At 49.8% G+C, this 23,408-nt stretch overlaps 1 protein-coding gene across 1 annotated transcript in view; it reads right to left on the minus strand.

Annotated features, from left to right (window-relative positions):
* ATRNL1 (attractin like 1) overlaps positions 1–23,408 on the minus strand; it is a 379,911-nt gene that overhangs the window by 49,423 nt on the left and 307,080 nt on the right. Inside the window, exon 27 of the mRNA XM_066601402.1 lies at positions 16,753–16,863. Coding sequence (XP_066457499.1) covers positions 16,753–16,863 — 111 coding nt within the window. The remainder of the gene's footprint in view (positions 1–16,752; positions 16,864–23,408) is intronic.

Below are 23,408 nucleotides of genomic sequence, written 5' to 3' on the forward strand. Positions count from 1 at the left end.
CTCGGCCCAGTGCTCGTATGTTTAGGGCGGTAAGCCACAGTCAGACAGCTCTGGCGGTGACTTATCTCCCAGTGAATAATAGGATCTGGCGTTGAAAAGCAACATCCCCCATTAATTACCTGTCAGAGGAATTTTGCGCATTAGCGAGTCGTTCAATCGGAGGTTTACGGCATTCATGGTGCCACAACCGATTCTAAATTTACATGGGCGCTCAGGTGATAACACCACAGTGGGACCCATTAGTAATTTATAGGCCCCATCTGTCCCCCACCACTCTCTCATGGAGTCCGCTAGCCGCTGCATTGGCCTCTACTGGCAGAACGACGCAGTCGGCACGATGACATCATCACCCCACCGCAATAGCCGAGAAGGCGCCAAGTGGTGGCACAGGAAGCACTTGGCTTCTTGCAGTGCCGCTGCCGTAGTCAATAGTATCCACCTTTTAAAGACACGGATACAATGGATTTTAAAGAACAAGGACTGGATCAATCCCACCACCGAGTGGCCCCCTCGCACTCTGTGGGCCCTGGTACCTGTCCGGGTTTGCTGGGTGCTTACGCCATCCCAGAGGGAAGCTATCTTCCAACAGGTGGCACTGTGAACTATTTTTCCAGGTCTGATCTGCATACTTTTCTCCCAGAGTGCATTGCATAGCCTACAGGGCTCCCTACACCAGCTGGCAGTCTCCACAAGGAGAAATATTATTCACAGACCTGAATGTTCCTTCCATTCACAACCTACCAACTAAACAGAATTCAGACTGGATGGAGAGAGGAGATAAGCCCCAACTTCTCCAAACGCCTGACCATTAATAACGCGGATGCTGGAACTCGCGGCTGTCACACCACGGGGCTTCTATCTGCAAGGGCCGTTAAATTACTGTGTAACTCGCGACATAGATGAGTCCACTCAGACGGATGTATGCGGCCTTGTTCATAATCCAATTAACTCTCCAGGCCATAAACTGCTTTTATGTAGTCATCAGCTGCGGGCGGGCGGAGGACATAGATCTCCGCCATCGTCCTGGAGTCCTAACAATTCCAGTTAAGTTATGGGCATTCCGTCACTATGTGCCCCCATGAAAAATGGCTGCCAGCCGAGGATGGCGGCTTCTCGAAGCGGCTTCACAGAGGGTTATAAGCCGCTCCTCACTGAACTGGAAAACGACACGAACGGACGGCGTAATTACTCTTTGCCGATGTCTTGTGTACGCCATGACGCTCTGCGGTTCCTCTTCAGTGCATTGTGAAATGAGTTGGCAACCAAAGAGGGGAAAATAGAGCAAAAAGCAGCAAATCACAAAGTAATAAAAGGGAAGGAAGGCGATGAATCGTGATGGAGAGTTTGTATCTTCACTACATTTACCGATGTGATGAGCTACAAGCTGAGAATGACCTACAGAGAAGGCAGCCCCCGCCCTCGTGGGCATCAGGAATTCATGAGAAGTGGGTTCTCCGTGTCCCACCAGCGCAGCTTTGGGGGTGACGGCCTCATCTACCACAACGGCTTCAAATATATTACAGAGAGAAGCCGCTGTATGAGCTGCCGGGCCTCCTCTGCTGGAGGGTCACCGGGAACATTACTGCGCGCCCCGGCCGCTCACCGTGGAGCTGATACGCATCGAGTAGACAAATTACAGCAAGACACAGACGGGAAGGGTCACATATGCAGTATATACAGCAGCGGGAGCGGGGGACAGGCAGCAGGAGGCGCGGGGGACAGGCAGCAGGAGGCGCGGGGGACAGGCAGCAGGAGGCGCGGGGGACAGGCAGCAGGAGGCGCGGGAGACAGGCCGCAGGAGGCGCGGGGGACAGGCCGCAGGAGGCGCGGGGGACAGGCCGCAGGAGGCGCGGGGGACAGGCAGCAGGAGGCGCGGGGGACAGGCAGCAGGAGGCGCGGGGGACAGGCAGCAGGAGGCGCGGGGGACAGGCCGCAGGAGGCGCGGGGGACAGGCCGCAGGAGGCGCGGGGGACAGGCCGCAGGAGGCGCGGGGGACAGGCCGCAGGAGGCGCGGGGGACAGGCAGCAGGAGGCGCGGGGGGCAGGCCGCAAGAGACGCGGGGGGCAGGCCGCAGGAGACGCGGGGGACAGGGAGCAGGAGACGCGGGGGACAGGGAGCAGGAGACGCGGGGGACAGGGAGCAGGAGACGCGGGGGACAGGGAGCAGGAGACGCGGGGGACAGGGAGCAGGAGACGCGGGGGACAGGGAGCAGGAGACGCGGGGGACAGGCAGCAGGTGACGCGGGGGACAGGCAGCAGGTGACGCGGGAAAGAGGCCGCAGGAGATGCGGGGGACAGGCCGCAGGAGACGCGGGGGAGAGGCCGCAGGAGACGCGAGGGACAGGCCGCAGGAGACGCGGGGGACAGGCAGCAGGAGGCGCGGGAGACAGGCAGCAGGAGGCGCGGGGGACAGGCAGCAGGAGGCGCGGGGGACAGGCCGCAGGAGCCGCGGGGGACAGGCCGCAGGAGGCGCGGGGGGCAGGCCGCAGGAGGCGCGGGGGACAGGCCGCAGGAGGCGCGGGGGACAGGCCGCAGGAGGCACGGGGGACAGGCCGCAGGAGGCGCGGTGGACAGGCCGCAGGAGGCGCGGGGGACAGGCAGCAGGAGGCGCGGGGGACAGGCAGCAGGAGGCGCGGGGGACAGGCAGCAGGAGGCGCGGGGGACAGGCAGCAGGAGGCGCGGGGGGCAGGCCGCAGGAGACGCGGGGGGCAGGCCGCAGGAGACGCGGGGGGCAGGCCGCAGGAGACGCGGGGGACAGGGAGCAGGAGACGCGGGGGACAGGGAGCAGGAGACGCGGGGGACAGGGAGCAGGAGACGCGGGGGACAGGGAGCAGGAGACGCGGGGGACAGGGAGCAGGAGACGCGGGGGACAGGGAGCAGGAGACGCGGGGGACAGGCAGCAGGTGACGCGGGGGACAGGCAGCAGGTGACGCGGGGGACAGGCAGCAGGTGACGCGGGAAAGAGGCCGCAGGAGATGCGGGGGACAGGCCGCAGGAGACGCGGGGGAGAGGCCGCAGGAGACGCGGGGGACAGGCCGCAGGAGACGCGGGGGACAGGCCGCAGGAGACGCGGGGGACAGGCCGCAGGAGACGCGGGGGACAGGCCGCAGGAGACGCGAGGGACAGGCCGCAGGAGACGCGAGGGACAGGCCGCAGGAGACGCGGGGGACAGGCCGCAGGAGACGCGGGGGACAGGCCGCAGGAGACGCGGGGGACAGGCCGCAGGAGACAGGCTGCAGGAGACGAGGGGGACAGGCAGGAACAGAAAGAGAAGAAATGAGAAGCATCTGACCCGACCCATCCGGGATGTACATAAAACCGCTGCTCCACCTGAAGGTCCTCAACTCACAACCTGCCTTCTAGTATGCATATGCCATCTGTAATCTGCCCGTCTACTGTCTGTACTCCACTCATATCTTCCCTTCTACTTTGTCTACTCAGGCTGTACCTCTATACTCCGGTCATTCTCTGTCCTTCCTCTTGGTATACTTCAGTCATTCCTTGCCCTTCTTCTAGGTATACACCAGCCATTCCTTACCCTTCCTCTTGGTATACCCCAGTCATTCCTTACTCTTTCTCTTGCTATACTCTAGTCATTCCTTCCTCTTCCTCTTAGTATACTCTAGTCATTCCTTTCCTCTTGGTATACTCTAGTGATTCCCTGCCCTTCATCTTGGTATACTCCAGTTATTCCCTGCCCTTCCTCTGCATATAATCCTGTCATTCCTTGCTTTTCTTCATGGTACTCTTTAATCATTCCTTATCCTTCCTCTTGGTATATGCCATTCATTCTATGCCCGTCCTCTTCGTACACTTTTGTCATTCCTTGCCTTTCTTCAATACTCTCTAGTTATTCATTGCCCTTACTCTAGGTATATTACAGTAATTCCTTGTCCTTCCTCTTCGTATACTCCAGTCAAGCCTTGCTTTTCTTCATGGTACTCTTTAATCATTCCTTGTCGTTCCTCTTGGTATATATGAGTCATTCTATGCCCTTCTTCTTTGTACACTTCAGTCATTCCTTCCTCTTCATACACTTCAGTCATTCCTTGCCTTTCTTCAATACTCTCTAGTTATTCTTTTTCATTCCTTTAGATATATGCCAGCCATTCCTTGTCCTTCATCTTGGTATATGCCAGTCATTCCCTGCCCTTCCACTTGATATAATCTTGTTATTCTTTGCTTTTCTTCATGGTACTCTTTAATTATTCCTTATCCTTCCTCTTGGTATACACCAGCCATTCCATGCCCTTCCTCTTCGTTCACTTCAGTCATTCCTTGTCCTTCCTCTTGGTACACTTTAGTCATTCCTTGCCCTTCCTCTTGGTATAGTTCAGTCATTCCTTGCCCTTCCTCTTGGCACACTTCAGTCATTCCTTGCCGTTCCTTTTGGTACACTTCAGTCACTCCTTGCCTTACTTCAATACTCTCTAGTCATTCCTTGCCCTTCTTCTAGGTATACTCCACTCATTCCTTGCCCTTCTCCTTCATACACTTCAGTCATTCCTTGCCCTTCCTCTTGGTATACTTGAGTCACTCCTTGCCTTACTTTAATACTCTCTAGTCATCCCTTGCCCTTCTTCTAGGTATACTCCACTTATTCCTTGCCCTTCCCCTGGCACACTTCAGTCATTCCTTGCCCTTCCTCTTGGCACACTTCAGTCACTCCTTGCCCTTCCTCTTCATACTCTTCAGTCATTCCTTGCCCTTCCTCTTGGTATACTTGAGTCACTCCTTGCCTTACTTTAATACTCTCTAGTCATCCCTTGCCCTTCTTCTAGGTATACTCCACTTATTCCTTGCCCTTCCCCTGGCACACTTCAGTCATTCCTTGCCCTTCCTCTTGGCACACTTCAGTCACTCCTTGGCTTACTTCGATACTCTCTAGTCATCCCTTGCCCTTCTTCTAGGTATACTCCACTCCTTCCTTGTGCTTCCTCTTGGTATACTCCAGTAATGTCCTACCCTTACACTTAGCCAACTCTACGGTTATCCTACCCATCTTCGGTATGCAGCCTCTAATATCTGGGCTGCTCTTATTAAATGCGGATCGTTATCGGAATCTCTAATGAAGTATTAATGAGCCTTAAATACATCACAATTTGTAAGTAAACTCCAGCCTGTCACACACATTCCTTTTTTTGTTTTTTTTTCACAGAGCCTGAAGCCAACATAACAGCAGCCGTGTTCCTGGAGAAGACATAAAGATAATTAAAAGCTGAAGACAAGCACAGGACGAGTGCGCTAATGTCGTCTGCGATCAGATCTGATACTGGGAGGATGGTAATGACGCTCAGATAAATGCAAAACGAGACGAAAACCAGATGTTCCTTCATGAAGGAGCTACAGGTCCGGAGGAGGAGGGTGTGTCACATGACCAGAGCCTGCAACAATGTAACAACTACTTGTACCCATGTATCAACTTCTTCCCAGGACGGCTCCATGACAAGCAATATGGCGGCCATGTTGGTTGTCACACAGCTTTTCCAGGAACAGATATAATTAGGTAACAGAGTAATGAGAAGATGTGGCAGAAGACGAAGCGGCAGGACTTGTAGTTACCGGGACGTCTTATTGCTCCAGACATCACTAATCCGCTGTAGACGCTAATCAGCCGGTAACGGGGTAATTACCTGGTGTCACGTATTACACTGGATACAGTAACGTCAAAACTTCAGGATCATTATGGAAATGTGCGCGCCGCAGAAACCTCGTTTATCTGAATAGTTAATTATTTGCTTGATGATTTATGGAAATATTTGATAATTTATGATAATGTCGCCGTCGCTTACGCTTTTAATATATCTTAATTCCTCGCACTTCTCAGCATCCTTTATTAACGCAGCTGTCAGGGCATCAGGAGCCGAGATATCCGGGCGACACGTTCATAAATTATTAAGGAGAACATCAATGTCAACCGCAGAAAAAACATGGCGGCCGCTGTCTGGGTCTCACTTGTCACGGTTCTTTGAGGCTGCTGTAGAGGGCGCTATAGGGGCTGGTGTCTTCCGGCTCTGGTTTATAGGTTCTAAGCCCCGCCCCTTTTATATACAATATTTAGAATCTTTCCTTCTCTGCTCACAACCAAAGCTGCATGCCTGGCTGCCTGCAGAGCATTGTGGGAGTTGTCAGCTCTGCAGACTGGGGAGGTTGGCAGATGTTCTGCTTTGGATTTGACTAGAGTAGAAGCAGTATAAAGGAGCAAAGGAAAGACAAAAATGGCGCTCAGGCTAATTTCACACGAGGGAGTCCATATTGGGCCATGACACTCGGACTGATATCGCGCTCGCCAACGTTCGATTTCCCTATGAATGCGATTTGTGCCAGAAATGCCTCACATCACTTCGGGGAAGTAGCGATCCTCTGAAGCCGCGCCGGCGGATCGCCAAGTGCTGCCTATTGTTTTCAATTGGAAACCTCACATCGCACTCGCCTGCTATTGTGATGCCTTGTCGCCCCCATTAAAAAGAAGGGGCGAGGTGTCCGAGGTAACGCCCAAAGGAAGGACCTGCCGTGATGCGATGCTCATGTGTGACCCCATTCAAAAGGATATAGAACACAATGTAACAGTAGCATTTTCACTGCAGTTCTGGATGTGACTGGAGCATATAAGACATAATGTAACTACAGTATTGTGACTGCAGCTCTAGATGTAACTGGAGGATATAAGACATAATGTAACATTAGCCTTGTGACTGCAGCTCTGGATGTGATTGGAGGATATAAGACATAATGTAACAGTAGCCTTGTGTTTGCAGCTTTGGATGTGACTGGAGGATATAAGACATAATGTAACAGTAGCCTTGTGTTCGCAGCTTTGCAAGTGACTGGAGGATATAAGACATAATGTAACTACAGTATTGTGACTGTAGCTCTGGATGTAACTGGAGGTTATAAGACATAATGTAACATTAGCCTTGTGATTGCAGCTCTGGATGTGATTGGAGGATATAAGACATAATGTAACAGTAGCCTTGTGTTTGCAGCTTTGGGTGTGACTGGAGGATACAATAAATTCTGGATTCCTCTGTCTGGTTTCAGAATACAAAGACACTTCAGAAGGAACAAAACCCAGAAAGCAGTCGTGTGACCTCCGCCAGTGACCCCCCACCCACAGCCAGAGGAGAGCGACAGCTGCAGGAAGACAATTCCCAGACCCCACCATCTATTTGAGGCCCCCTCTCCCTCCTCCTCCGCACTGAACTACAAGGACACAGATGGAGCATTTCAATTTCAGCAGGGGACGCTGTAGAGTCTGCAATGATGTCAAAATTCTGTTCATCCGTTTCTGTGAAAGCTGGGTGACACCTGCGAGCCGAGATGGCAGCCATATTAGTTACCATCCAGAATAGCTATCACGGTAGAGGAGGGACAAAACGGAGCATAACCTAAGGTCAATCGCCAAGTATGACTTTCTATCAATCACTGTATTCTATCACGTGCATGATCTCTGCTTGCTGTCAGTAAATGGGGCAGTCTGCTACATCAGTACTGACTGCAGTTATCTATCTCCACTGCTAGTGGAGTCACTGTGTACATACATTACTTATCCTGTACTGATCCTGAGTTACATCCTGTATTATACTCCAGAGCTGCACTCACTATTCTGCTGGTGGAGTCACTGTGTACATACATTACTTATCCTGTACTGATCCTGAGTTACATCCTGTATTATACTCCAGAGCTGCACTCACTATTCTGCTGGTGGAGTCACTGTGTACATACATTACTTATCCTGTACTGATCCTGAGTTACATCCTGTATTATACTCCAGAGCTGCAATCACTGTTCTGCTGGTGGAGTCACTGTGTACATACATTACTTATCCTGTACGGATCCTGAGTTACATCCTGTATTATACCCCAGAGCTGCACTCACTATTCTGCTGGTGGAGTCACTGTGTACATACATTACTTATCCTGTACTGATCCTGAGTTACATCCTGTATTATACTCCAGAGCTGCACTCACTATTCTGCTGGTGGAATTACTGTGTACATACATTACTTATCCTGTACTGCTCCTGGGTTACATCCTGTATTATACTCCAGAGCTGCACTCACTATTCTGCTGGTGGGATCACTGTGTACATACATTACTTATCCTGTACTGATCCTGAGTTACATCCTGTATTATACTCCAGAGCTGCACTCACTATTCTGCTGGTGGAGTCACTGTGTACATACATTACTTATCCTGTACTGCTCCTGAGTTACATCCTGTATTATACTCCAGAGCTGCACTCCCTGTTCTGCTGGTTGAGTCACTGTGTACATACATTACTTATCCTGTACTGATCCTGAGTTACATCCTATATTATACCCCAGAGCTGCACTCACTATTCTGCTGGTGGAGTCACTGTGTACATACATTACTGATCCTGTACTGATCCTGCGTTACATCCTGTATTATACTCCAGAGCTGCACTCACTATTCTGCTGGTGGAGTCACTGTGTACATACATCACTTACCCTCTACTGATCCTGTATTATACTCCAGAGCTGCACTCACTATTCTGCTGGTGGAGTCACTGTGTACATACATTACTTATCCTGTACTGATCCTGAGTTACATCCTGTATTATACCCCAGAGCTGCACTCACTATTCTGCTGGTGGAGTCACCGTGTACATACATTACTTATCCTGTACTGATCCTGAGTTACATCCTGTATTATACCCCAGAGCTGCACTCACTATTCTGCTGGTGGAGTCACTGTGTACATACATTACTTATCCTGTACTGATCCTGAGTTACATCCTGCATTGTACTCCAGAGCTGCACTCACTATTCTGCTGGTGGAGTCACTGTGTACATACATTACTTATCCTGTACTGATCCTGAGTTACATCCTGTATTATACCCCAGAGCTGCACTCCTATTCTGCTGGTGGAGTCACTGTGTATATACATTACTTATACTGTACTGATCCTGAGTTACATCCTGTATTATATTCCAGAGCTGCACTCACTATTCTGCTGGTGGAGTCACTGTGTACATACATTACTTATCATGTACTGCTCCTGAGTTACATCCAGTATTATACCCCAGAGCTGCACTCACTATTCTGCTGGTGATGGAGTCACTGTGTATATACATTACTTATCCTGTACTGCTCCTGAGTTACATCCAGTATTATACCCCAGAGCTGCACTCACTATTCAGCTGGTGGAGTCACTGTGTACATACATTACTTATCCTGTACTGATCCTGAGTTACATCCTGTATTATACCCCAGAGCTGCACTCACTATTCTGCTGGTGGTGGAGTCACTGTGTATATACATTACTTATCCTGTACTGATCCTGAGTTACATCCTGTATTATACTCCAGAGCTGCACTCACTATTCTGCTGGTGGAGTCACTGTGTACATACATTACTTATCCTGTACTGCTCCTGAGTTACATCCAGTATTATACTCCAGAGCTGCACTCACTATTCAGCTGGTGGAGTCACTGTGTACATACATTACTTATCCTGTACTGATCCTGAGTTACATCCTGTATTATACTCCAGAGCTGCACTCACTATTCTGCTGGTGGAGTCACTGTGTACATACATTACTTATCCTGTATTATACTGCAGAGCTGCACTCACTATTCTGCTGGTGGAGTCACTGTGTACATACATTACTTATCCTGTACTGACCCTGAGTTACATCCTGTATTATACTCCAGAGCTGCACTCACTATTCTGCTGGTGGAGTCACTGTGTACATACATTACTTATCCTGTACTGATCCTGAGTTCCATCCTGTATTATAATGGATTGCACTGTGTTTATAGGGGAGACCAGCAGAATTGTAGTTGCAGATCTGGATGTGACTAGGGTATAAGGCACGGTCACTACAAGAGCAATGTGATAGTATCTGTGACTTCTAAGGCAGAGGAAATGCCCCTCTTCACCCCTACTAAATAGCCAAGCATTATATGATGCCAGTAGGAGAGCGCAGCTCGCTGCCAGCGGTGCCCGGGTCTGGACGAGGTCACACGGACTCTAGGACAAAGCTTCATTATCAGGGAGATGCGGCAGAGACTGGATAGCCGCTGCTCCCCGGGGATCACCGTGAGTGACAGCTGCATAAGCTCATTACAGATGCTATTCTTCATTGCGCCCATCCTGCTCGCCCCCCGCGCCGCTCTGTGAACACTCCACTAATTTGGATGAACGCTGAATGTGCAGGATTGCAGCCTGGGCAGAAAGGAAGGAACCTCCGATGAAACGTGTCAAGGTTATTCCGCCAATTACTGGAGTTTGTTAGTTGGAAGTCGACAATTAAGCGGCGGGCGCGCACGTGACGCCCGGATGTTTATCATTCCTGTAGGTGATTTTTCTCCTGTAACAAACATGAAGCATCGAGCGCTGGATCGGCACCATTAAAGTCAAGGCCGGCTGGTCACTCGTTACCGCTCATTATCCTCTACGGAGGAGCGCACTCGCTAATCGCCCTTCGCTAAATAACACAAGACAAAGAGATTGGCGAAAACCATAGTGACTGGCACCGCTGATATCATGTACGCACTGTATGTCAGAGATAGAACTGGAGGAGTCCAAATCATGAGACCAACACACCTCCTTAGAGGGCTAACCTCACAGCCATGCCCTCACCCACTGATGGTTGGCCAGCGCACAGCCGTATCTTCGCCCACTAATGGTTGGCCAGCGCACAGCCGTATCTTCGCCCACTGATGGTTGGCCAGCGCACAGCCGTATCTTCGCCCACTAATGGTTGGCCAGCACACAGCCGTATCTTCGCCCACTAATGGTTGGCCAGCACACAGCCGTATCTTCGCCCACTGATGGTTGGCCAGCGCACAGCCGTATCTTCGCCCACTAATGGTTGGCCAGCACACAGCCGTATCTTCGCCCACTAATAATTGGCCAGCGCACAGCCGTATCTTCGCCCACTGATGGTTGGCCAGCGCAGAGCCGTATCTTCGCCACCAATAATGGTTGGCCAGCGCACAGCAGTATCTTCGCCCACTAATGGTTGGCCAGCGCACAGCCGTATCTTCGTCCACTAATGGTTGGTCAACGCACAGGCGTATCATCACCCACTGATGGTCGGCCAGCCACACATCCTTGTCTTGGCCTACTGATGGTTGGCCAGCTGCACTGCCATGTCCTCACCCACTGATGGTTGGCCAGCGCACAGCCGTATCTTCGCCCACTAATGGTTGGCCAGCACACAGCTGTATCTTCGCTCACTAATGGTTGGTCAACGCACAGGCGTATTATCACCCACTGATGGTCGGCCAGCCACACATCCATGTCTTGGCCTACTGATGGTTGGCCAGCTGCACTGCCATTTCCTCACCCACTGATGGTCGGCCAGCCACACATCCATGTCTTGGCCTACTGATGGTTGGCCAGCTGCACTGCCATTTCCTCACCCACTCATGGTTGATCAGCCACGCCCGCTGCGAGGCTACAAAATATCGTACTTAGGGGGGTGAAGTGTCATTATTGCACCTTAGTTTTAAAACTCCTCCTTCAATGCAGAAATCAACCTGCCGCCCTCAGCGTCTCTCTAGAAGCATCTTGGCCTGCCTAGGCTTCCTACACTACTCTAACCACTACTCTCACCATCCACTTTCCCTCAGGGAGGGGAGTTTCAGCGGCCTTTGCGTCCCTCGTCCTTGTCGCTCTATATAGCATAGTCCGCAGAAAGATGGAATACGATGTAGACTGCTTGAAAGAGACTAGTTAATACTGTACACAAAAGCCTAGAACCTTCTCACACAGCAGACTGCCCAGAGATAATCTAAAACTTTCCGAGAGAGATTATGGAACAAATTTTTCTCATATACAGATTTTACAGCCGATTAATGGTAGATCTAGAACTTTCTGCTATCCATGTTACTGATGGGAGGACTTCTAGAACTTTCTGCTATCCATGTTACTGATGGGAGGACTTCTAGAACTTTCTGCTATCCATGTTACTGATGGGAGGACTTCTAGAACTTTCTCAAACATATAATACAGAGCTTTGTGGTATCCATATTGCACAGCTGACTGAAGGGAGGAGTTCTAGAACTTTCAGCTGTCCATATTACTGTTGGGATGAGACCTGTATAACTGTCGGGAGATCTAGAACTTTTTGCAATCTTTATTAAAGATAGGAGGAGATGTGGAACTTTCTGCTATCCGTATTACTGTTGGGAGGAGATCTAGAACTTTATGCTATCCGTATTACTGTTGGGAGGAGATCTAGAACTTTCTGCTATCTGTATTACTGTTGGGAGGAGATCTAAAACTTTCTCCTGTCTGTATTACTGTTGGGAGGAAGTCTAGAACTTTCTGCTACACGCATTACTGTTGGGAGAAGATCTAGAACTTTTTGTAATTCGTATTACAGATAGAAGGAGATCTAGAATTTTTTGCTATCTGTATTATTGTTGGGAGGAGATCTAGAACTTTCTGCTATCCGTTGGGAGGAGAGCTAGAACTTTCTGCTACCCGTATTACTTTCGGGAGCAGATGGCAGGCGCTCCCAGGGAAATCTTACTGCAGAACTTTCAGCTCTCCCTGTTACCCAGCAGACTGATGGGAGAACATCTAGAACTGTCTGCTCGCCATGACAGGGCAGAGCGTTCTGATCTGCGGTTATTAGAGCGCTCCGAGGAGCCCCGGACGTTCCCACAGATGTTACACAGCAGAATGTTCCGCATTTATTAAAGCGAGGGGGATCTCAGACATCACCGGGAGCCGCAGGAACAGAACGAGCCGCTCAGCACAAAGAAATGAATTTTGTCGTACGAAGCAGCTTTTATTGGGCCGTGTGCTGTGCGGATAATTGGCCGACGCCAGAAGAGCGGGTGAGGGGCGGAATTAATAGGAAATAATGAATATCAACATCTGATCGCGTCTCCAACCCTGAGACAATTAGAGCAGCCGATAAGACGAGGAGGGGATTCATCTTCATCACATCTGCCAGAAGACAAAATAATCACCCAAGTGGCTGACACCTGCAGAGTACAGCACGATCACTATGGAGGGGGGAGCAATGTTCTGCAGGGAGAGGAATAATAACCTGCAGCGTACAGCACTATCGCTATGGAGGGGGAGCAATGTTCTGCAGGGAGAGGAGTAATAGTCTGCAGAGTACAGCCCGATCACTATGGAGGGGGGAGCAATGTTCTGCAGGGAGAGGAATAATAACCTGCAGAGTACAGCACTATCGCTATGGAGGGGGAGCAATGTTCTGCAGGGAGAGGAGTAATAGTCTGCAGAGTACAGCCCGATCACTATGGAGGGGGGAGCAATGTTCTGAAGGGAGAGGAATACTAACCTGCAGCGTACAGCACTATCGCTATGGAGGGGGAGCAATGTTCTGCAGGGAGAGGAGTAATAGTCTGCAGAGTACAGCCTGATCACTATGGAGGGGGGAGCAATGTTCTGCAGGGAGAGGAATAATAACCTGCAGCGTACAGCACTATCGCTATGGAGGGGGAGCAATGTTCTGCAGGGAGAGGAGTAATAGTCTGCAGAGTACAGCCCGATCACTATGGAGGGGGGAGCAATGTTCTGCAGGGAGAGGAATAATAACCTGCAGAGTACAGCACTATCGCTATAGAGGGGGAGCAATGTTCTGCAGGGAGAGGAGTAATAGTCTGCAGAGTACAGCCCGATCACTATGGAGGGGGGAGCAATGTTCTGCAGGGAGAGGAATAATAACCTGCAGAGTACAGCACTATCGCTATGGAGGGGGAGCAATGTTCTGCAGGGAGAGGAGTAATAGTCTGCAGAGTACAGCCCGATCACTATGGAGGGGGGAGCAATGTTCTGAAGGGAGAGGAATACTAACCTGCAGCGTACAGCACTATCGCTATGGTGGGGGAGCAATGTTCTGCAGGGAGAGGAATAATAACCTGCAGAGTACAGCACTATCACTATGGAGGGGGAGCAATGTTCTGCAGGGAGAGGAATAATAACCTGCAGAGTACAGCACTATCGCTATGGAGGAGGAACAAGGATCTACAGAGAGATGAGTAATAGTCTGCAGAGTACAGCCCGATCACTATGGAGGGGAGAGCAATGATCTGCAGGGAGTGGAGTAATAACCTGCAGGGTACAGCATGATCACTGTAAAGGGTGAGAGCAATGATCTGCAGGGAGTGGAGTAATAACCTGCAGGGTACAGCATGATCACTGTAAAGGGCGAGAGCAATGATCTGCAGGGAGTGGAGTAATAACCTGCAGAGTACAGCACTATTACTATGGAGAGGGGAGAGCAATGATCTGCAGGGAGTGGAGTAATAACCTGCAGAGTACAGCACTATTACTATGGAGAGGGGAGAGCAATGATCTGCAGGGAGTGGAGTAATAACCTGAAGTATGTCTTAGGAGGTAGAGGTACAAAGCAATGCTCTGCAGTTCTGTACATGGGCTCCCCGTACTTACACTGCTGCCCCCCTCATCTGTGTCCCTGCCCCCCGTAACGTTTCCGCACAAACCATAAATTGCGCAGACAAAGGGGAGTCGATAATTCTGCTGTTTTCCATAATTTAGTGGAATTGAACGAATATTCATGAGGCGGTAATCGTATCTCCGCACGGATCGCGGACGGAGAAGAACCCGGACGGGATGCCAATAAATGGGATCAGTCCTGCTTCCACAGCTGCTGAGGTTGTTACAATGTATCAGTAGGAGGAGCCTGGAAACAATAGGTGTGCTGCTGCGGAGCTCCCAGAGGATGGTCCACACTGATACATTGTAACGGTCTGCAGTCGGAGGATTGTCTATATTGATACATTGTAACGGTCTGCAGTCGGAGGATTGTCTATATGGATACATTGTAACGGTCTGCAGTCGGAGGATTGTCTATATTGATACATTGTAACGGTCTGCAGTCGGAGGATTGTCTATATTGATACATTGTAATGGTCTGCAGTCGGAGGATTGTCTATATTGATACATTGTAACGGTCTGCAGTCGGAGGATTGTCTATATTGATACATTGTAACGGTCTGCAGTCGGAGGATTGTCTATATTGATACATTGTAACGGTCTGCAGTCGGAGGATTGTCTATATTGATACATTGTAACGGTCTGCAGTCGGAGGATTGTCTATATTGATACATTGTAACGGTCTGCAGTCGGAGGATTGTCTATATTGATACATTGTAACAAGCCCCCAACTGTGAGAAGTAGCAAGTCTTCTGGAAGTAAACAGAAAAATACTTCTGGAGCCTAAATCTGCTTGTCCAACACATTGCGCACGGGAACCCCCAAAGGGCGGACTGACAACTCACAGATCATACGTGATGCGGGCGGCGCCGATCATAAATAACGCCGCCGCTGTTTACCGACTTGTCTTCCATATGACAAACAAAACTGTGAGAATATAAACCAGGGAGATGGATGATGGTGAGGAATGCCTGGCGAGCACTACTGCCCCCCTCAGGTCCAGGCTGACTGCAGCCCCCTTGCTGTATGAAGCCCCGCCCACTATTGTTGCAGCAAACTTTACCTTGACATTTCCGATGGCTTTCTCCCTGTCTGTTTTGAGTTTGTCGCTCCGTAATGCGCCAAGTTAACGCTCGCTACCCGTGTAGATGATGGTTTCAGCCGCGCCACGTGAGGTATATGCGACTGGCAGCTCCTGTTTCCTGCCTTGTTGTAGCAGAGTTCATTTCGCGCACCGCTGCGCTGTTACAACACAAAGCACAGCAGTTTTCAGTCCTTCTCTTCCATTAAGACGGCGTGATAGTCAGCGGCGCGGCCATTAGCCGCAAATGAAAACATCACTTGGAGAAGATCCTCAACCAAATGGAGAGGAAACACGGCCGTGCGGCGCTGAGTGCTTCCCGGAGAGCGCGGGTATTAACCGCCACTTCATTAGTAACATCTCCGCACTAAGCCTGAATCCTCTCCTTACTGACACTGAGTTATGTCTTATGCTCCAGTCACAACCAGAGCTGCATCTAGAACTCTGCTGGCTGTCTAGTTGCAGGATCTCACATGTCACTTCTGACCCAGCTGGTTCACGGAGCTCATATAGTGTCTGATGAAGAAGCGTCGCAGCATGCGATGCAGCGGGGGGCGGAGCTACTTGATGCGTTAGTCCGCACATTAAAGACGGCCTCCGTGTGAATACAGATCCGGATGTGACTGGAGTATAAGGGTGCTTTCAGAAGGAACGAGCGAAAGTGAACGATAATCATTCGCTTATCGTTCCGTTTAAACGGCGAATGTGAAAGACTGAAAGATTCTGAAGGAGCCAACGATGTACCTGCCGGTCTTAACGGGCTGCGCCAGAGCGAGCGAGCCGTGAGGACATCGATCACTCATTCAAACGAGAGTCGGCTCGTCTAAAAGGACCTTAGACAGGAAATAAAAGCCGAATTATGACTGCAGCTCTGGATGTAACTGGAGTATGAGATGAAACATAATGTAACAGCTGATTTATGAATGCAGCTCTGGCTGTGAATGGAGTAGCCCAAAATAAGTGAAGCCAATGATTTAGTTGCTCAACAACATATGATGATTTGACAATCATTTAGCGCTGTCCCTTTAAGAAGTAAAGTCTTGGGGGGGGGGGGGCATCAGTCACTGCGTTCCAGTTTTTTTTTTTTTTGCATAGAAAAGACATAAAACACGACATATTCGGCAGACATTTACTCAACACATTTCTTAATTCTAAAGCCAGAACAATGGCGCAATTTCTAGCGCAAATCTGCGGCCGCTCGTGGCATTTATATTCACACCAAAGTGCGCCAAATGTACTTTAATCTTCGCCCTCTGTGTCTTACCTCCACTGGCCCTCGCAGGACTTCCGTTTGCTCGGCTCCTCCCACCTCTAGCGTCACGTCCACAGAAGCGAATGGTCGGCTCGCCATCTGCTGTCGCTCTCGCATAAGTTGCTGCGAAGAAAAAAACAGTTTGTTACATTTCTTTAAAATGATATTTTCGGACTTTGCGGCGCCGCAGAAATCACGTTACAGATCGCCGGCGATGGAGCGTGTAGCCCGAAAGCAGAGCACAAACCCGGCAGTACGGGGGTCAAAGCGGGGTGGACACAAATCCCATCCGTACCAACCACAGAGGGTTGGCACAGCCCTGTGCCTTGCTTATACAGACCAGACTGCACAACAACCGCCTTCAGGGTGCATTTACGTGGGCGAGCGCGATATCGGTTCGCTTGCTGTCAGTGAATGGAAACATCCTTCTTTACATCTACAGACTGATGTGGCCAGCACTCACAGCTGAGGGCTTGTTACAATGTATCAGTGCTGGTAAGAGTTGATCGATTGTAACAAACCCTCAACTTACTTGTTTGGCAACAGACCTATGATTTTTGGCGAGTTCTTGGCGCTAATTATTGATCGTCGCTGCGCTCTCTGCAGCAATCGCCGCATCCTCGAAATCTACAAATGTTATTTAAAGAGCTTTGTATTTCAGATATGGCGGCCGGCGTCTCCTGCAAACTAAAGGCAAATAAACACATGGTTGGGCACCACTGGGCGCAGTGTGCACTACCCCAAACCACAGACAGGGGGCAGTACAGAGACGCTCACATGGGGCGTTTGTGCTGTGGAATCTTCACTAATTCCACTGCAAATCGGCGTCTCATTATATTGTCTGGGGATCCATGATGTCGGGGCCGGCTGACGCATTGTAGCCCGGGGGGCAAGTCCGCAGCACTGGCCCATGACAAGTGGCTCATTCTTAGGGCGTTTCTCACAGTCCTCCGTAGGTCTGACTGAGCTTCGGACTTCTGCCAAGGATGTTCAGGTGCGTCTATTGCAGATCTAACCTCCGCCAATAGGGCAAATCTGCCGCCCGACACAAAGAATTGGCGCGTCAGTTCCCTTCCGGGTGTGAAAATAATCTGCGCTGCATGAACTGCAGCACGAATGTCCGGAGCCGTCAGCAGATTACTAGATGGGGCAGAATCTGCATCTGAATCCAGGGCAAAACTCTGCTGTAGGAACTAGGCCTTAAAGGGGTTGTCCCGCGGCAGCAAGTGGGGTTATACACTTCTGTATGGCCATATTAATGCACTTTGTAATGTACATTGTGCATTAATTATGAGCCATACAGAGGTTATTCACTTACCTGCTCCGTTGCTGGCGTCCCCGTCTCCATGGTGCCGACTAATTTTCGGCCTCCGATGGCCAAATTAGCCGCGCTTGCGCAGTCCGGGTCTTCTGCTGTCTTCAATGGGGCCGCTCGTGCAGAATGCCGGCTCCGTGTAGCTCCGCCCCGTCACTTGCCGATTCCAGCCAATCAGGAGGCTGGAATCGGCAATGGACCGCACAGAAGAGCTGCGGTCCACAGAGGGAGCAGACCCCGGCGGCCATCTTCAGCAGGTGAGTATGAAGACGCCGGACCGCCGGGATTCAGGTAAGAAAAAACAAAAACCCGTTTCGGCGCGGGACAACCCCTTTAATTACCTCCGCCCACTGTAACGTAATCACAACAGCAGAACCAAGCTGATGACATAAATACAGCCCCAGAACCAAGCTCATGACATAAATACAGCAGCAGAACCAGGCTGATGACATAAATACAGCCCCAGAACCAAGCTCATGACATAAATACAGCAGCAGAACCAAGCTGATGACATAAATACAGCCCCAGAACCAAGCTCATGACATAAATACAGCAGCAGAACCAGGCTGATGACATGAATACAGCCCCAGAACCAAGCTCATGACATAAATACAGCCCCAGAACTAAGCTCATGACATAAATACAGCAGCAGAACCAAGCTGATGACATAAATACAGCAGCAGAACAAAGCTGATGACATAAATACAGCAGCAGAACCAAGCTTATGACATAAATACAGCCCCAGAACCAAGCTGATGACATAAATACAGCAGCAGAACCAAACTCATGACATGAATACAGCAGCAGAACCAAGCTCATGACATAACTACAGCATATATATATACTTCTGTGTAGGATAAAAAGACCCGTAGTGGGCAGGCACCCTCAGACCGGTGGATTTTGGTGCAGATTTTTCTGCATAGTTGAATATTTTGCAGCTTTGTCTGGAATATTGCGTTCTGTGTGAAAGTGCTCTTAAAGTGGCAGTCCACTACGGAGCAGCCCCCCCCCCCCCCCCCCCCCCCATGAAATCAAGACACGCTGGGCCCTCTCTGCTACGGCTTATAAGGGCAGTCATTAATTTAGGGATTGCCCCCAATTGTCCTGTGAACAGTCCCTTTAAATGCCTGAAAAGTGTCCCGTAGCTTTAAAATGCTCATCTATATCATCCAGGCGAGACAGATACCATATTATGAATTATTGCATATTAGGAATCAAAATCCCAATATTAAAGCAGAAGCCCGCCCTAATGATGTTGTGTGTAGAGGGGCCCCGACATTCTCTGGGGGTCCCCGGACACAGACCTGACCACTGTTATCTCAATGCCTTGGATGTATCACAGAATAAAGCGGAGTTCCCCTTTAAGACAAGTCCAGCTCTGTGAGTATAAAGTTACTAAGTATCCCGTATCGAGCGGCTTTAACGAGGCGCGAGGCACAAAATCATTATTTGCCAGTTAATTGATCCTCCACTTTCTTGTGAACATTACTTCATCTAGAGAACAGCTGCGATCGCTCAGCGCACGGACGGGGACCAGAGGAACCGCCGAAAATAGAGCACGGACCTATTCACCTGCGCCGTACAGTCAGGTATCCAAACCGCAGGACCCCCGAAGACCAAGAGCTGCCCCAACAAAGGTAAATCCAGGAGTTGTCACCTCCCTTTAAAGGGGTTGTCCAGTTGTAAACTATTGATGGCCTATCCTCAGGGTACATCAGCAAGAGTAGATTAAAAGGGCTTTGTCGGCAGAGACCCTTCGCCAACCAGCTGGTCTCTGGACTGCTGTACTCCTGCACTGAACTCATTTCTGCAGGAAGCAGACAGCTCCGTTCCCACTGCAGAGGTCAGGCTTGGTATTGCAGGTCAAGTTCCCACAGAAATGAATGGGAGCTTGACATGTAATACCAAGCCTGGCCACTGAAGAAAGAATGGAGCTGTTTGCTTCCTGAAGGAATCAGCTCAGAGCAGGAATGCACAGGCTTGGCGTACAGCTGATCGGCAAGGGTCCTTTGTGATGGACTCCTGCTGATGTCCTGTTAATGACCTACCCTAAGGAGAACGCCATTAATAGTTTACAGCTGGACAACCTTTAACTCCTAGTTAGTGGTTTCAAGGAAAGTCGGGTGACTGTCGCAGCGTGGTCATCCATCTTTCCTGGACTTCTGAAGGGCAGCTCTGTTCTTTGCAGCAAAAAACTATTTGCTGCGTTCTAGGAAATGGTTAGTTCTTTCGTTTTCAGGATGGTGCCCCCCTGAGCAGCGGGCGCCCCTTCTTCCTGCTCCTCGGCATCAGTTGTAGTTATTATAGCTCCGCCTTCAGCGCTGGGAGGTTTAGATTGTGTGCTGCTGCGCTCCGGTCCAGAGGCAATGTGAACTGCTCATCATCAGGGGGAGGGGGGCGTGCATACTTTCAGGGGGGCACATACTATTGGGGGCGGGAGCCCATAGTGTTCGACTGGGGCACGCAGTTTTCAGGGGCATACCATTTGCACAGGACGGCACATGACTTGTGAAAGTGCACATCGTTTTCAGAGGAACATACTTTTTAGGGAGGATGCACAAACCATTTGTGGGCAGGACACAGGGGTCACACAGACTTTATGGGGGAGGGCAAATACTCTTGAGGGGGCTCCCATAATGTTATTTGGGGGAGTTGCACAGAGTTTTGGGGGGACACATTATTGGAAGAGGGTGCATATACTGTTCGGAGGATAACATACTGTTTTGGGGGAGCACAAACTCTGGGGTGGGGGGCACACACTTTTTCTATGGGGGTACTAATACTTTTGGGTGACACCTACTTTTCAGGGAGGGTACACATACTTTTCCGAGGTCCACATACTCTTTACGAGGAAACCCATAATTTTATTTCCGTGGAGTCCAACATACTTTTTCAGGGGGGCACATACTTTTGGGAGAGGATACACTAACTGTTCAGGAGGCACTCAATTTCAGTAAGGCGTACACTTTGCACGGGGGGCATACACTTCTCAGAGTAACACATATTTTTGAGGGGCGACACACACAGTTATTCGGGATGGACTAGCACACACTTTTTGGTTCGGGCGCCCATACTTTGGGATGACACATTTTTAGGGGAAGGGGCACATGCTGTTTTGGAAGAGGCATACAAACTTTTCAGGGGTCTACATACTCTTAAGGGGGCAGTCCTAATTTTATTCTGGTGGGGAGGGGTCGAATAAACATTTTTTGGGGGCGCATACTATTGGAGGAGGGTGCACATGCTGTTCAGGGTATGGGAACACTTTTTAGGGGGACATGCACCTTTTGTGGGGAACACATACTTTGCTGGGGTGGGGGGTATGCAAATAAGGGAGATGGAACAATACCCCCACAGCGCCACCTATTGGAAGGCAGCATTACTTCAAATCAATGTTAGACTCTTTATATCGGTCTTGTAAGAATGAGTAGGAATTGAAAGAGGGGTGTGGGAGGGGGATGGGGGTTCACATATCTTTCAGAGGGCCAGAAACTTTTGGGGGAGGGTGCACATATTGTTCAGGGGAATGCACTCTCTTCAGACAGCATACATTTTGTACGAGCCTGCACAAAACGTTTCATGGGGGGCACCTGTAGTTTTTTTTTTTTGGGGGGGGGGGGGGTCAGGGTGAGTCTATTTATTTTTGGGGGGCATGCATACTATTTAGAAGGGGGCATAAATACTTTTCAGAGGGAGCATTTTTTTGAGGGGTGTGGTGGGGGCTTAACAAACTTTTTAAAAGTTCCCCGGTGAGCATTACTCCTTGCCTTCAGGATGACGTGCTGTAGGATATCATATGGACACCTCAATGCGGTGGCAGATCGCCGACCGTCTGAGCCGAGGCGGCATCAGATTTTTTTCTACACTATTTCCAGTTGTCCACAGTCTGATCAGAATTTGGCGCAGTCATTCGGCTACAGACGATTAATTAACTGACACTTTCCCGCTCCGTGTGTCTCGCTAATGTCCGGCGCAGGATGAGGACGGCGAGAATTCATCTTTAGTTTGATTTACGTTGCGTGTTTTTGCGAGCCCGAATCACCTGGAGGAGCGGCAGGAACAGGTGTCGCTCGCAGCTTTAGTGGCTGCGCTATTTGCAGGATGTTCCTTAATGAAGATGCAAATGGCTGAGCTCATCGTGCTAATAGCGAAGTAATCACATTGTGCCGGCAATTCCACGTCTCCGAGCGGCAGCACTTAGGTCATTTGCGCGTTGATGAAGCTTAAGTGTTTGTGCAGCATGGTCGAGGCTGCTTGTTGTCGGGAGCCATTAAAGAGCCGCGGCCTCAAGTGTCTCTTTGTACAACCGCAGCCGCCCGCTCGTTTACTGCCCCTTTTATTATCTGACCAAAGTCAGGACGCCGAGTTCATCACTGACTGTTAAATTGCGCACGTTCGAGTCTTCCGAGGAATTAACTGGGATGGATGAGGAGCTCGTTTTATGTTCTGAGACGAGAATGGAAATAAAAATGAGGAGCTTAAAGGGGAACCGTCCCATAAAAAGAAGCGGAAGGGTCAGGAGTCAGGGGGCGGGGCTCACATCTTCTGATCCCCTGATTGCCGCCATAGGGGTCATTTAGCAAAAGCAATCCTATCAACCTCTGGCCAATCAAAATGGTAGGGCTAATAATTGCAGGACTCTTCCACAGCAAACCTGAAAACTACCCATCCAATGGGGTAAAGGCAAAGTTTTGCTACTTCACACAGCCGGGGGGCGCTGTCTTCTATTTAGGAAATTGAACTGGACGAGACGACATCCGTAAATAAAAATGTTATATATAGCGGCGTCCTAAAAATATACATCATCCATACAGAGACCAGCATGTGTCGTGGGCTATGCCCATATAATCTCCGCCCCGCCACCGGTTACAATGCAGACACGTGTCAGAAATTATTATTCTGCTGCTGATGAATTGTTACAACAAAAAGAAAACCATTAACATAATTTAATTATTGTAAACGTCTAATCGAGAACAGATGATCGCACAGTTACACTTACTGATGTATGAAACGCTCCCATCCAGCGCCGCCGCAGCGACACCCAGGCTATTAATCAGCGCATGGAGGCGAACCATAATTCTGCAGTTTTATTTCACTCACATCAGTGATAAATAGTAAAAAAAAATGCCGGTAAACCAAGTGGAAGATATTCAGTGTAAGAGGGGGAAATGATCTATAGGAAGACATCAAGATGACAGCGGGACTCCGCAACAAATGCAAAAATTTGCAAAACATAAATATTACAATACTGCCCCCTATGTACAAGAATAGAACTACTATAATACTGCCTCCTATGTATGAGAATATGACTACTATAATACTGCCCCCTATGTACAAGAATATAACTACTATA

Source organism: Eleutherodactylus coqui, chromosome 4, assembly GCF_035609145.1.
Source record: "Eleutherodactylus coqui strain aEleCoq1 chromosome 4, aEleCoq1.hap1, whole genome shotgun sequence".
Taxonomy (NCBI): domain Eukaryota; kingdom Metazoa; phylum Chordata; class Amphibia; order Anura; family Eleutherodactylidae; genus Eleutherodactylus; species Eleutherodactylus coqui.